At 40.1% G+C, this 13532-nt stretch overlaps 1 protein-coding gene across 1 annotated transcript in view; it reads left to right on the forward strand.

The window, feature by feature from the left end:
- Positions 1-659: 659 nt before the first annotated feature.
- The window catches only part of ESR2 (estrogen receptor 2), a gene marked incomplete at both ends in the record, with an annotated part of 31456 nt that continues 18583 nt past the window's right edge, over positions 660-13532 (forward strand). The window contains 3 exons of the mRNA XM_084270508.1: positions 660-1093; positions 7328-7503; positions 10225-10341. Coding sequence (XP_084126634.1) covers positions 660-1093; positions 7328-7503; positions 10225-10341 — 727 coding nt within the window. The remainder of the gene's footprint in view (positions 1094-7327; positions 7504-10224; positions 10342-13532) is intronic.

Raw genomic sequence — 13532 nt, forward strand, 5'->3', positions numbered from 1 at the left:
TCCAAGGACCTGTCAGTGATGAAGTTGCGTTGCTTACTGTGTCTACCTGCTCTGTGGAGAGGGATGTGCAGTGGAGTTCTGGGTTTGGAAGGTAAAGGATGTGTGTGTGTGTGTGTGTGTTCAAAACCTCTGCTGTTACGTGTTTGTGTTGGTAAAGAGAAGGATGGAGTAGTACACTTGCAGTGAGAGCAGGATGTGGTGAGTTTTTACAGAGAGAATGGATTTCTCAGGGCACTCATTCCACGATTGTGGTCCAGAGGGTACTTTTTCCCTCTGTCACAGAGCAGCTTTGCCCTGGTTGTAACAAGTTACTTTCATTAGGATCACCAGCATCTTTGTTTCAGACTTGAGGCAATTTAAAAAATGTTTTTCATTATTATTTTTAAGGGAGTCTGTACTCAGCATAGTCTTTATTTGTAAGGAAGTTCTAGAAAGCTTTCTTTTTCCTAAAAGTATAAATTTTACAGTGACAGTTCAAGTACATTTGGCATGTAATCTGTTTTAACCAGGTTTTTTTATATTTTCTTTTTTACTGATTCCTTTATTCTTTTACAGAAAAGACTTAACACAGCACTTTCTTTCTTTTTAATTCAACTTTTTTTATACCTTAACATCTTAGGATGAATATTTAAACAACAATCTTCAGTCTTGCTTCAAAAATGTCCCTGTGTGCATCTTCTCACAAGGACTTTTCTCAGTTGCTGCCCCTTCAGGATATTGGATGCAATAAAACAGAAATTAAAAACTCACCCGCTGGTATCGTCTCTCCAGTTCCCTACAGCTGTAATCAGTCCACGTTGACAGCAGAACACAGCCCAGTCTATATTCCCTCATCTTACATGGAAAACAGACATGAATACTCCGCAATGGCATTCTGCAGTCCTGCTATGATGAATTACAACATTACCAGCAATTTGGGTGATGCAGAGAGTGCGTCTGTGAGGCAAACATCAAGCCCCAATGTGCTGTGGTCTGCTCCTGACCACCTCTCCCCTCTGACATTGCACTGCCAGTCAGCGCTTCTGTATGCAGAGCAGCCAAAGAGTCCGTGGTGCGAGGCAAGACCGATGGAGCCGGTGTTACCTGGGAGCAGGTCAGTACTACTCATTTCTTTAGAACTGAAAACAATTCCCAGGTTTTTTCCTTCTCTTAAGTCCTTTCTTTTAACATTGAACCAAACAAGTCTCCACCAGACACAGGAGCAGTGCTGGGTTCTGTGGGATTTCTTAATGTAACTTCTGAGAGAGGGTTTCTTTTTCAGTAGCTCTTTAGAGAATGATCCACCAACACGAATGCCTTCAGTGTGGGAATAGTTTACTGTAGTGTACAGACAAAAGTTCAGGATTGCTGGGTATTACTTAGTACAATAAACATTAATTTTGCTCTGACAAATTAAGTCCTTTGAATGCATGAGGTAAAGGCTCCTTTTTCCCTTTTCATATGACATTTGAATTCCATTTTATCATGGGGTTTTTTTCTTTGTTTCTGGTTGGGATGGTGGGTTTTTGGTTTTGGGTTTTTTACAGAATCTAATAGGTGTGAAGGCTTTCTGTGAACTTGGAAGCCAAAGGATATATTTTCTTTGATTTTGGGCATTAGGATGAACAGTCACACAGCAGCACACACCATGTTCAAAAGGGTGCTGCTGCTGAAGGAGTCTGACGCTGTTTCTTGTTGCTGTTCTCAACTGACTTTATGAAGGAGTTGTGAACAGCAGATTCACAGGCTAAATGTTCGGCTGTAATTAAGCTGTATTTGCAAAAACACATTCCCATTCTGCACGTTTACTCATGTTGCAAACCATAAGCAGTGTGTATATCATCAGCTGATGAAATTACTCGATTCATGGGCACGACAGCTGCTGGCTGGATAAAAGCACAGGGTCTTGCAGGTGCTGTTCCTGTTTTAGCAGCTGTATGTTTATTCATAGGGCTCCTTATTTAACTTCAGCAGTCATTGTCAGTGTGAAAAATAGCGTGTCCTGGCAACAGTTTAAGTTCAATTGTTAATAAAGGATTTGTGCTCTTTTTGAAACTACCCACATTCCTTCTGCAGTGGGTGCACCTTCTGTTGTCTGCACAGGACTAAGGCATGAGATCTGCCTCTGCTTCAGACATGTAGGCTGCACAAATCTTCAGCCTGGACACCTGACCAGTCTCTATTTGGAGTCAGCAGAGGGTAACAAGCAGTTCTGGAGTACAAATCTACTTTGAGTGTAGGTGTGTGGATTGGGAGAGGCTGTTTGGGTAGCCCTGACATGCAGAAGGATTCCCCAAGTGGGTCTAATGTCAATAGGGCTAACATCCAAACTCTTCCCACTTTGGTTAATATTTCCAAACTTTGACGGCCCTGGGAAAGCTGCTGAATATTGGTGTTTGAAGCTGTCCAGATGATGTGACAGCAGCTGGAATAATCCAGGAGTGAGAGTTCCCCATCTGATGCTCTGGGGCGTGCTCTCTACACAGGCAGGAGGGATACCAAATCTGGGAGTTCAAGCAAATAACTCTTGTATAGCTTCATAGAGACTATTGCTCTTGTAGCTGATGATGATTTAATTTAAAGAAAATCAATTGAGAAATCAATTAAATCTGGAGTCTAAATTGGTAGATTATCTTTATTGTTCAGCTGCCAAGTAGGTACTGTGTTGCTTGGAAGCTGGACCTCTGGATGCTTTGTCTCAACATGAGGCATTGTAACCCCCACTTAGTATGTAGAAGGTGTGAAAAAGAAAAAAAAAATAGCCTTGGAAAAACAAAGTGAGAACTATAATTCCCTCATTGTGGATATCTGTCCTGAAATAAGGCTGCAAAGAAAAAAAACCCTTCCTTTCCTTTTGCTTTATCCTTTGGTAAGGTCTTAAATTAATGTCATGAACATTATATTTATTGCCATGGGAACAATGACTGTGACACTACAGGTTTGTGGATTATACCTTGAAGGAAGAGTTCTTAGGATTGTAACTTAAAGGAATAGCTCTGGGGGAAGGGAGAGCTTTCCCTGTGAAGTGTAAGTAAATCTAAACACATTGGATTTGGAGAAATAGATTTTGTTTGGAAGCTGAGTAAGGAAACATTGCTGTGTATTTCGGCCTGTTACACAGGGTATTTTTCCTTTCAAAATAAAGCAGGAGTCTCACTGTGAGAGGAGTTTGTTTTCCCTGGGTGTAAAATCTCCATTAACATTATCTTATCTAATGTGGTCTGATTTGCTAAAGGAGGTCACTGTAATTCGGATCTTCTTCTAGATCAGCTTAAAACAAGGAACATGACTTTTTGGCATTCCCTTTCCTCACAAATAGCTTCATTATATGAATACAGAAGAAATTTTTTAACTTTGTTAAAATGTTCTGCAGTGTAGTATTACTTAGTACCAAATTTTTACAGGTGGTTGCAGGGTTTTTTTACAAAATGGTAATATTTACAGGTAAGGACTAGTATCTTTATTTGCATTATAGGTCCTGGATATTGCAAAGACAATAGAAGTAGTCTCATATATCTTGTTGGTGCAGGATCACTTCATTTATATCACAGTGACAGGAAAAGGAATATAACAGTGTATTATATTTAAAAGTAGCCTGAAATTAATTTCTGTCTTCATCCCCTAAATAAAAGGGTTTTAATTAATGAAACAAAAGATTTATTTTCAAAATTAACAGATATATTACTTTCTAAAAAGTATCAGGCAACTTTAATGAAGTTGCCAGAGTGATGCTTTTGGAACTTAATTTGTTCTTCCCTTCCAACTAATTGTAGGTAGAGGCTGTAAGTGAAGGGTTTTGGGTGCACAGGCTAGCAGTGCTTGCTTAATTGGAAATTATTTAGCAACTTAATTTGTCTTGTTCATTTTGCATTACTGTATTTATACATTGTTTAGCCTTTGCTCTGAAGCCATAATTATTTGCATTAGCCTCCTGTGCTTTTTTTATTGTGCTTATTCTGTAGAGCACTTACACATATTGTGCCATCTCTTTAGGGTGATGGATTGGCATCTCCATTTTATAATGGAGGAGTTAGAGATTAGACAGAAAGTTTTCCCTTCATTTTGAGATACCTATGACACAATTTTCAGCATACTAATCAGGACTTGGAGTGCAGTAGAACCTGGGCTTTTGGACAATACTGTGGTATTAACATCTCCAGAAAGTTATGGTGGAGGGAGGCTCTAGAGGATGAGGAAGATAACGATTGAAAAGTATTCTTCAGCTGAGTTCTGCCCACCATCTTGCACACACAGGGGGGAAAAGGAAGATATTCAAATTGCTTGGAACAAACCTTAGTCACTGTGAGGCTCTCTTGACTCCCACCACACTGAACAGGGCAAGAATGTGAGCACAGAAAGCATGGGACCTTCAGATGTGGTCACCTTCAACCTACAGCATAGACTCATACGGGATTGAGTTATAAAAGTTTTTTAGAAGCCTGACAGAAACCAAATGCCATGAGCAGATGTTGCTACTTCAAGTCAAATCCTTGTTACCCATCTTTATTTTTAATAAAAAGTTGAATTTAGATTCATGCATTACAGGGGTGGCATGCACATCAAACACTTGCTGTGGCAAAGCTAGAGATGTGATAGATACCAAATAACCTAAATAGTCTTGCTGATTCCCTCTCCTTTAGGGTAATCATCTTGTTGCTGTCAATGTCTAGTAGGAAATGATTGACTCGTTACTTTCAAAAAGACCTTAATTCTTTTTATGGAAACATAATATCCATACATAGATGTCATAATCATAAAAGAGAGGTGTATTAGGAGGTGTGAAGTGATAAATCTTTGTCCATGATGTTCCTCATTAGCAGCCAGGACACATCCCCCATTTTCCTGCATCCTTTGGTGCAGGAACTTTGTGAGCATCCTGCCAGATGCAGCCAGTTCTTCTGTAGGACCTGGCAGCAAATTCATCTGCTGAACATGCTGGAGCACACCACTCCCAAGAGCACTGGGAGGTGGTCTCTGACCACACGTGGGGCTGCCCACTCCAGTTTGTTGTTGGCATAGATACACCATCTGATCACAAGGTCCTTAGGGTAAGGAATGTGCACCTTAAAGCTCTCAAGGTTTTCCTAGTTATCAAAGATAACGGTTGTGTTTGGACCTCCTGCTGTGCTGCTGCAGCTATGGCAGGCGAGCTGATTTGATGCCCGTGAGGAACTGGTCCAAGACTGTTGCTCTGTGCACAAGCTGTTCGCTGCAGCCTGCGGAAGCCACACAGCTCCATGTGTGCTGCCTGACTGTTAAATGTCTAAGCAGGGAGTGAAAAACCTCTTTTTCCAAATGCTTGTCATGACTGGAAGGTCAAAAGCAACCCTCCTCAGCAAGATGTCACGGGGTGTGCGTTTTCAGTAGCTTCCTCCATAACATCTTGGTGCTTTAATGAAGGCAAGAAACATCCCTCTCTATGGCATATCAGTCAGTTGCTGAGATCTTCTCTAGCTGATTTTTATTCCCTTCTGACTCTCACAATTGGATCTTGATTCCCAAGTGGAGACTAAATTACTGATTCTTCTGTTAATCTGAAATCGCCAATTACTTTTTTTTTCCCCATAAAATGTGAAGCAGGAAGGAATAAGAGGGCTTCTCACTCCTTGAGTTAGCAGCATGTTAGGCAAGCATGGTACAAGCCCTTTATTCTAAGGGAGAGTTTCACCCACATTGGTCTTCCCTGTGTGGCAGAAGGGGAAATAACTTAGTGATTCACAGGGTGTCGATGGGGGTGTGTGTGTAATCAAAGACTGGGCTTGTTAAGCATCTGAACACCTTTATTCCTTGCAATATCTGAGTGACTTAACATTTTTTTCAAAGCCTGCAGTAACTTAATTCTGCAACAAATACCTCAACTTTGGAATTCCAAATTCCAAACCAGAATTTTTCTCTTTGGGAATCTGCTCAGAGTACCACCCCTTTTTACCTTTCTACATTTTCTATTATGAAATTAGAGCACATTTTTCTCAAATATTTATAAACTTGATTTTTGTTTGTCATGCAGATGTCTTTGTCCTTACCAACTGTAATGGAAACAGCACAAAGTCTATTTTTAACATTAGTTGAAGCCTCTTCAACAGCACTTTCAGCACGTTTCTACTGTTCTGTTTAAACTTGCATTGTTGGTGAACATGTTTCTTCTGCCCTAGCAATGTCCTCTTGTTTTTTAGAAGTTGTAAACCCTGCTACCTGCTGAGGAAAATTCAAATATTTTATATGTACAAGTTGACTTGACAGGTTTGCTTTTGTTAACCTGCTGCTGAGTACATGCACATGACTCTCTAGTCCCTCTATCTCAACATTGTATTGACCATGACAGTAAAACATTCTAAACTCACCAAGAAAATGAGGTCCAGAGAAAAGGTACACACTGGATGTGCTTCCTATAGCAAAAAAACCACTTTACTGATAATCTAAGGTCCTTTCCTCTTGCTGTTTATTTACAGGATCTGTGTGTCAGGAATTGGCTGTTATTTCATGGTTTTATCCTGTTCTAATTTTAATCTAGTTGAAAGCATAGTTCCAGTAATTTGGAACTATGTGCAGTACTTTAGGAATTAATATATCTAATTAATTTATATGGAGTAATAATTTTTATATGTATGAAAGCATTTTATTAATTGTGTTTCTCCATTCTCCTTGCATTCAGACTTTGATGCAGCATTAGGGTGATGGACATGGGTCATCACCTGGAACAGAAAACTTTGCCTAACATTTTGAGTTTATTTTGTAGGCTGAGATTCAACTTCAAAATATGCCTCCCACACCTCTTTGCCTGAATGAACTTTCATTTAAAGGATGTAACACTTGAGACTGTTCAGCTTTGCTCCAGCTAGAATTTACCCTTGCTAACAGCACAAAGAAACTGCAGCTCTATTTGCAGTGGTGTTTATCGTGTCAGTCCAAGCTGTCTGAGTTTGTATTTTCCATGCCTAGCTCCCAAAGCCAAAGTCCACTCTGGTCATAGATTCCTGGACCTGTACATTTCCAGGAATTCTTCAGAGTCCATCAGCATTCCATAGGATTTTTCCCAGAGTTCAACTGAATGACACATCAGCAAGCAAGTTTCATGGCTTTGAGTACATTAAAAGTTTGTAGTCTGTCATTATTGGAAGCTCTGGGTTCAGACAATATAACCTCATCAGAAAAAGGCTTAGTGTTTCACAGTACCCTGTGTTCTGAAATAATAAAAGGGGGTTGGAGTCGATCTCCTGAGGTCCTTTCCAACCCCTACAGTTCTGTGATTCTGTAGAGGAAGAATTGAAGACAATGAAAAATAATTATATGTTTGTAATGTAGATTAATTTTTTCCTCTTCTATAACAGATGTTTTTCTTTTCTATCAGAGACACATTAAAAAGAAAAGCTAACATCAATGACTGTACAAGCCCAGTTGCAAATAATCCTGGCTCAAAAAGGGATGCCCACTTCTGTGCAGTCTGCAGCGACTATGCTTCAGGATACCACTATGGGGTCTGGTCATGTGAAGGCTGCAAAGCATTCTTTAAAAGAAGTATTCAAGGTAGGAGAATCAGCTTTGATAAACTTTGATCATAGAAGTTGTTTCATTTGATCAGGGGCTGCAGCAGTTGATCTAGGAGTCCTGGTGTGCAGTGTTGTGGGCTGAAAACAGAGCAACACATGATTTGACTACTTTATCTTTTGGTTCTTGTGTTATCAAGATCTGGAAACATTACAAACTAAAGCAACAGATTTCTTTAGTGAAGAGGTGGAATGCACAGCATGGGAAGACCCTGCAGCAAAGGTCTTGGTGGGATGGCACTGCAGACCTGTGTATCAGATTGCACTTTGTGTCCTGACGTAAACAGTAGTAATTGTGAATTTGTTATAATAGACACAGAGCAGGTAATTGTCTGGAGACTTTTCTTGACAGGAATGTATTGCCTGGAGCTGTTGAGTCATAGCATATAATATCTACACAGTATGTAGGATATAAAACTGTGTCTACTAAGTATTAGGTACAAATCTGATTATTGTTATTTCTCAGCCCTCCATTCCCAGAGCCTCCATGGCAGTAATTCTTACTCTGCCAGATCTCTCTAAGATTTCCACTTCAGTGTTTAAATTCTTAAATATTTAACATTTTGTTCAAATTTGCTGAGTGGCTGCAGGATGAAATAAAGGTAGGTCTCCATGTTTGTTATCCCAGTCTATGGACAGTGACACATGTGCCATATTGCAGCAATGAACCACTTCATTTCTTTAACCTTGGCTCTACTTACTTCTTTAGCCTCATCTGGGCACTCTTGGTGGAAAATTGGATTGCCATTGGGTACTACATGCAGATGCTAGCAGAGAAAGTCCTGTCACTTTTCAGACTGCAATGTTCCCTTCCTCTTCTGCACACAAAGCCTTTAGCAATCTTGAGAGATTTTCTTTTGGCTCAATATGGCAGAGTTGCTGTCACCATTAGAATCAACTTTAATTCAAAATTTGTTTACCTTTTATATTTATTGTGTGAGTTCTGCATGGGTGAATAACAATTACTCTAAGCTGGTGCAAGGTCTTTTGATTTCTAAAATAATTGAAGAGAACTTTGTCTCCACTTTGTCACAAATGGAGACTGAATTTGAACTCAAAGTGTTTTCTGTCAGGAAAATTATTTGCCTGCTCAATGCAGAAAATTATCTGCATTGCTCAGATGTGCTTTGGCCATGAACGAGTTGCCCATTGTTGCCTTTTGTACACCTTAATGTACCCTGTCAGGTAACATTTGTTTGGAATTCAAATAAATGCAAGTAAGTTCTTGGCATAAAATACTACCAAGCACTCAGTTAAAGCTGTTGTTATGAAGAATACTGCTTATATAAATAAAAAACTTCTGGGCCTCCACCATAGACCAAAATGTTGGACGAATGTCTAATTAAAATTAGTATGACTGAGCAACTGTGGGTGGTCTCTGCTTGTCCACGTTTGTAGTGCAGTGTATTTGTCCCATGTCTCTGACCATCTGCCTTCAAGCTAAATTATCCCAAGGCCACAGGAGTTTTAAAGCGCTTTATACTCTTGTGTGCTTGGGTTATAGTGCAGCAGAGAGCTTCCTCCTCTTTCCCCCCATGTTGTGTGAAGAGTGATAAACAGTAATTTGTTTTTCAGCTGTATCTGCCAGTAGGAAACAGGACAAACTGTAACCTGATCTTTTCTCTTCAAAATCGTCGGTTCAAAAATTCAAGGTTAAAATTATTTTAATTTTGCAAGGAAATAGTCACAATGGTTCAGTTAAATAATGACTCTTGGGGACATGAACTCTTGGGACTTGCATCAAGTAAAAAAACCCTCTAGTAGCTGCATCTTTGCCTGAGCTGTTCTTAAAGTTTGAAAAAAATGTCTGGAAAAGCAGCCTGAGAGAAAAGAGATTAAGAAAGGTAAATGAGTATTTTCTGCATCTTTTGGTAACTACTGCAGGAGAGATTCACAATATTGGGCAGGGCATGATTTTACTGTGCTGAAACTAAGAGAATACTCAAGTCCAGTTTACAGGAATGAACCTTTGGACCAGATTATTGATTAATGTAATACAATGATGTAAAAGGGTTTGGGTGGGGATGACAAGACAAGAAGACTACAGAAGAGACTGTAGTGCCAACTGATGAAATCAAGACAAACATTTGTCCAGAATATCTAAAAGACAGACCTTATGCTTGTGCTTTTCTCTGTGCTACACAGTATGTGTTACTTTGTACTAGATGTCTTTCTCTCTTGGGCTGCCTTTTTTATTAACTTTGGTCCAGGGTCAATCCTTCAAAGGCTTCTTCATTCCTGGAACTCACCGCATCAGCAAGAGTTCAGTAAATAGAGCTGTAGTTTACTTAAATCTTTGCAGGACTGAGGCTGTGTGCACTGCTGTTTTCAGCTCTGCTGAGGAGAAAAACCTGCTGTCTGCCATCTGCAGAATCCCAGTATACAGTAAGAATCTGGAGACTGGGAGCAAATTTTTACAAGATATGTCCCAGTTTCAAAAATGACTTGGTATCAGAAGGTGCTTTGTTATCCAAATCATCACTAAAAGCTGGTCCAAGCTGCCTGGTTGCTTTCTGAGGCCACAGATTGATGTTTTCAGTATAGGATAAATATGCATTTTGGCAACAGTTAAATTAATGGAGCTTAGGTAATATGTGCAAGGAAAAGTTGAGGTGCTTAAATTCGTGAAGGTCCTGCTTAGGGAAATGACCAAGAGAAGCTGCTGGAGGTGTTAAACTTTCTCTTTTGTACTCTGCTGCAGGACATAACGATTACATCTGCCCAGCCACCAATCAATGCACGATAGACAAGAACAGGCGCAAGAGCTGCCAGGCGTGTCGGCTACGGAAATGCTATGAAGTGGGAATGATGAAATGTGGTGAGTTTTGTGTTTGTGGTGTTTGCTTGGGGCTTGATGGCTGCTTTTTTTTTTCTTTTCCCCTTCAGTGAATTCTGTGTGACTTTTTGGCTTTGGTTTGGGTTTTTTTAGTTGTTCCCCCCTACAGCCCCAAAATCCTAAAAAGGCATTTCAGGCAATTAGAGCTTGTTCTGTAGGAAGGAATGCATTGATTCTTGGAGTAGAAAACTGCTTCGTTTTCAGAAAATAATCTGTGGGAAGGAGTAAGGAGTGGGTTCAGTGGAGGAAAACCTCTGCAGCATGCTCTGAAGGCAGTTTACTTGCATGCTACATCCTGCAGAATGGGAACCCAAGACCTGCTGCTGCCTGAACCTCAAACCAAACTTAAATCCCTTTTAATACAGGGTCAGTGAGCCTGTACTGAGTTCTGCAGGTTGAATGTAATGCAAGAACAGCAGGGCCATGTCAGAGAAGCAGCTAATTTACCTGGTATCCTGCCTGCAGCAGTGGCCAGAGTGAATGCCTCAGGAGGAGCATGAGAATGAGACTGACACTAAAATGAAACTACTGCTGAGAACTCTCAGCTTCCAAAAATTTTGCAGTTGGGAACTTCTGGTCTGGAAGAGGTTTCCTGTATTTAATGGCTCACAATATATACTTAACCAGTGTCCCACTTCTAAATCCTATAAAGTCCTGGCATCTACAACATCCTGCAGCAAGGAGTTCTGCAACTTGACCACGTGTCATGTGAAGAACTAGAGCTCTGGTTGCCAGGCTTTTTTGTGGGGCTTTGGTGGGGCAGGAGTGGGAAGGCAGCAGTGGGGGGTGGGTCTGGAGTTTTTTTGAACAGTCTATTTTCAGATGATGTCCTCCAGCTTCCTCACTAAAAGAAGCACTGAACAGTCTGTTTCTGCACCTCTCAGAATTATCCATCCTTTTCTCTTATTTCCATCTTGTACTTAGAGCAATGGGACTTCACTGTAGATCTACATTTACAGATGATCTTTTTAAAGGGTACTTTTAAGAAGAAAATAACTTAAAAGTTATTTCAGTATCTAATATACTTCAGTCAAGGCTTGTTGTTCTTTCTTATAGATTCCCCAATGTACCTGATAGAAATGGGTTGGGAAAATAACACATAGGAAGACTGCAGTGGAAAGGAGAAGGTCACTGTGCTCGGTCCTCTGTGATTTGTGGGCGTGCATCTCATTTCGTCCCATTTGATGTAGAAATTTCTGTTGCAAGGCTAGGCAGTGTTTTCATGCTCCCACTGTTTTGATCTGACAGCTGTTTGCAGAATATTATTTCCCTCATTAGGAACATTCTTCAGAATCACAACCTGCATTTGTTGCTGGACAATTAATGCCCACTTGTTCTTTTGGCAACACTGTCTTGTAGCTTAGAGACTCTTCTCTTTATTGTTAATGCTCTGGTTTTATTTACAGACTTCATCATATCCCCTCACAACCTTTGTTTTATTAGGCTAAATAAACCAAGAAATCTCCTCTTTTTGCGTAAAAAGGAGACAACCTGGAAGTCATCAGGGTAGTTTGTCCCTCAGTCTCCTCCAGGCTGCAATAATCTGGTTTGCACTTGGATGACCATAATCATGGACAGTATTCCTGTGAAGTCTCCTCACTGTAGTAGCTCCAATATATATCTGCTTCTATTGGAGTTTTTCTCTGTGTGCAGCCCAGGATCCTATTTGCCTGTTTCATGGTTGCATCATGCTGGCAGTCCATTATCACTCTATGAGCTGTTACAATGCAGCCTGTTCATTTCTATCTATCACTCTCAGTTTAGAGCTACAATTTCAGTTGTTCCTTGTATTATATTTGTACTCCTGAAGTAGGTTTAGCTTCTGTTGCTGAAGCCAGATAGTTCTTTCTATATGAAGCTCCTATCTTCCTCTGCATTGATGATGCATCTCAACTTTATTGGTGTTTTTCATTAATGTTCTCTTAGCTACATTTGCTATCTGGCTTCCAGAAAGGAAAGCCTTGCAAATGAGAGTCCTTTTGAAACCTTACTTAATGGAGGATGTCCCTGCCCATGGCAGGGGTGGTGGGAGTAGATGGGCTTTGAGGTCCCTTCCAACCCAAACCAGTCTGTGATTCTGTGATATGTACTGTGTTCCTTTTTATCTACTCATATAAACAGGATTTTCCTACAATAATGAACATTTATAGGAGATTAATGACTTTGCCAGGCTAGAAATGGTGCTGTGAAACTATGACAGTAAAGTAACAGGAATTGTAGTTTTTAAATTCAGCTGGTTTTTTTTTAAATAGTAGCACTGAAATTTGAGAGTCTTAACAATTCAATTTGATAAAAAGTGATATAAAAATGACCCAGAATTATCTGATTTACTTAATGAGTTAAGACATACGTGAGTAAAACTGATGCCTGGACACATAGTGACAGATATTTAAACCAGACAGGTTTTAATACTGTATTTCTTGCATGAAATATAAACACCCTTTCCTACAGACAGACTGGAGTGACTATCTTTCAAATTTCTTCTTGCTAGAGCCATGCTTTAATTCCAGTTTTTTACCATAGAATGTTACAAAAGATTATATTTTCTTCTTAATGAAAGCTTTCCCTCATCTCTGCTCCTTTCCCAGGTCACTTGGTGAATGCACTGCTTCACATCTGCTGAAACCCTGGATAGGGTAGAGCTGTTTGTAAGTGCAGTATTGCTCAGTGGAGACTTGTCCAGCAGAAATAATAAAGGGCCTTCAATCACCACTTTGTAGGTTATGAAAGCTCTTCAGAAAACCTCTGCACTGTTTGCATCAAGTCTTTAAATCCTCAGTTTGTGTATTATTGATGGTCACCTTGGGGAAAATATTCATGTGTTTGTATGTATATAGCACACATTCCCATGTGTCAATAGGATTGGGCACCACATGCTGTCTTTCAAACAGTAGGGAAGTGTTGCTTTGGAGCTTCCTGGTTGCTTTGGAGCACCCTGGTCTGGCTGTCACTGCACTCAACCATTGAGAAGCTGGCCCAACAAGCCACAGGTTGAGGTTAGCTTGGGGGCTGCCTTGTCTTACAGTGGTAATGGATTTTTTCTTACAAAATATATACCATCATTGCCAAAATAGCAATGAGGGTCTTGGGTGCTGCATCTGCAAATTTCTCTGTAGGAAGTCTGTTGCCTACTCTTCCAATGAAAGCAAGCTACTGCTAAATTTTGGCACCAG

This window comes from Gallinula chloropus (genome assembly GCF_964237585.1).
Source record: "Gallinula chloropus genome assembly, chromosome: 14".
Classification (NCBI taxonomy): Eukaryota; Metazoa; Chordata; class Aves; order Gruiformes; family Rallidae; genus Gallinula; species Gallinula chloropus.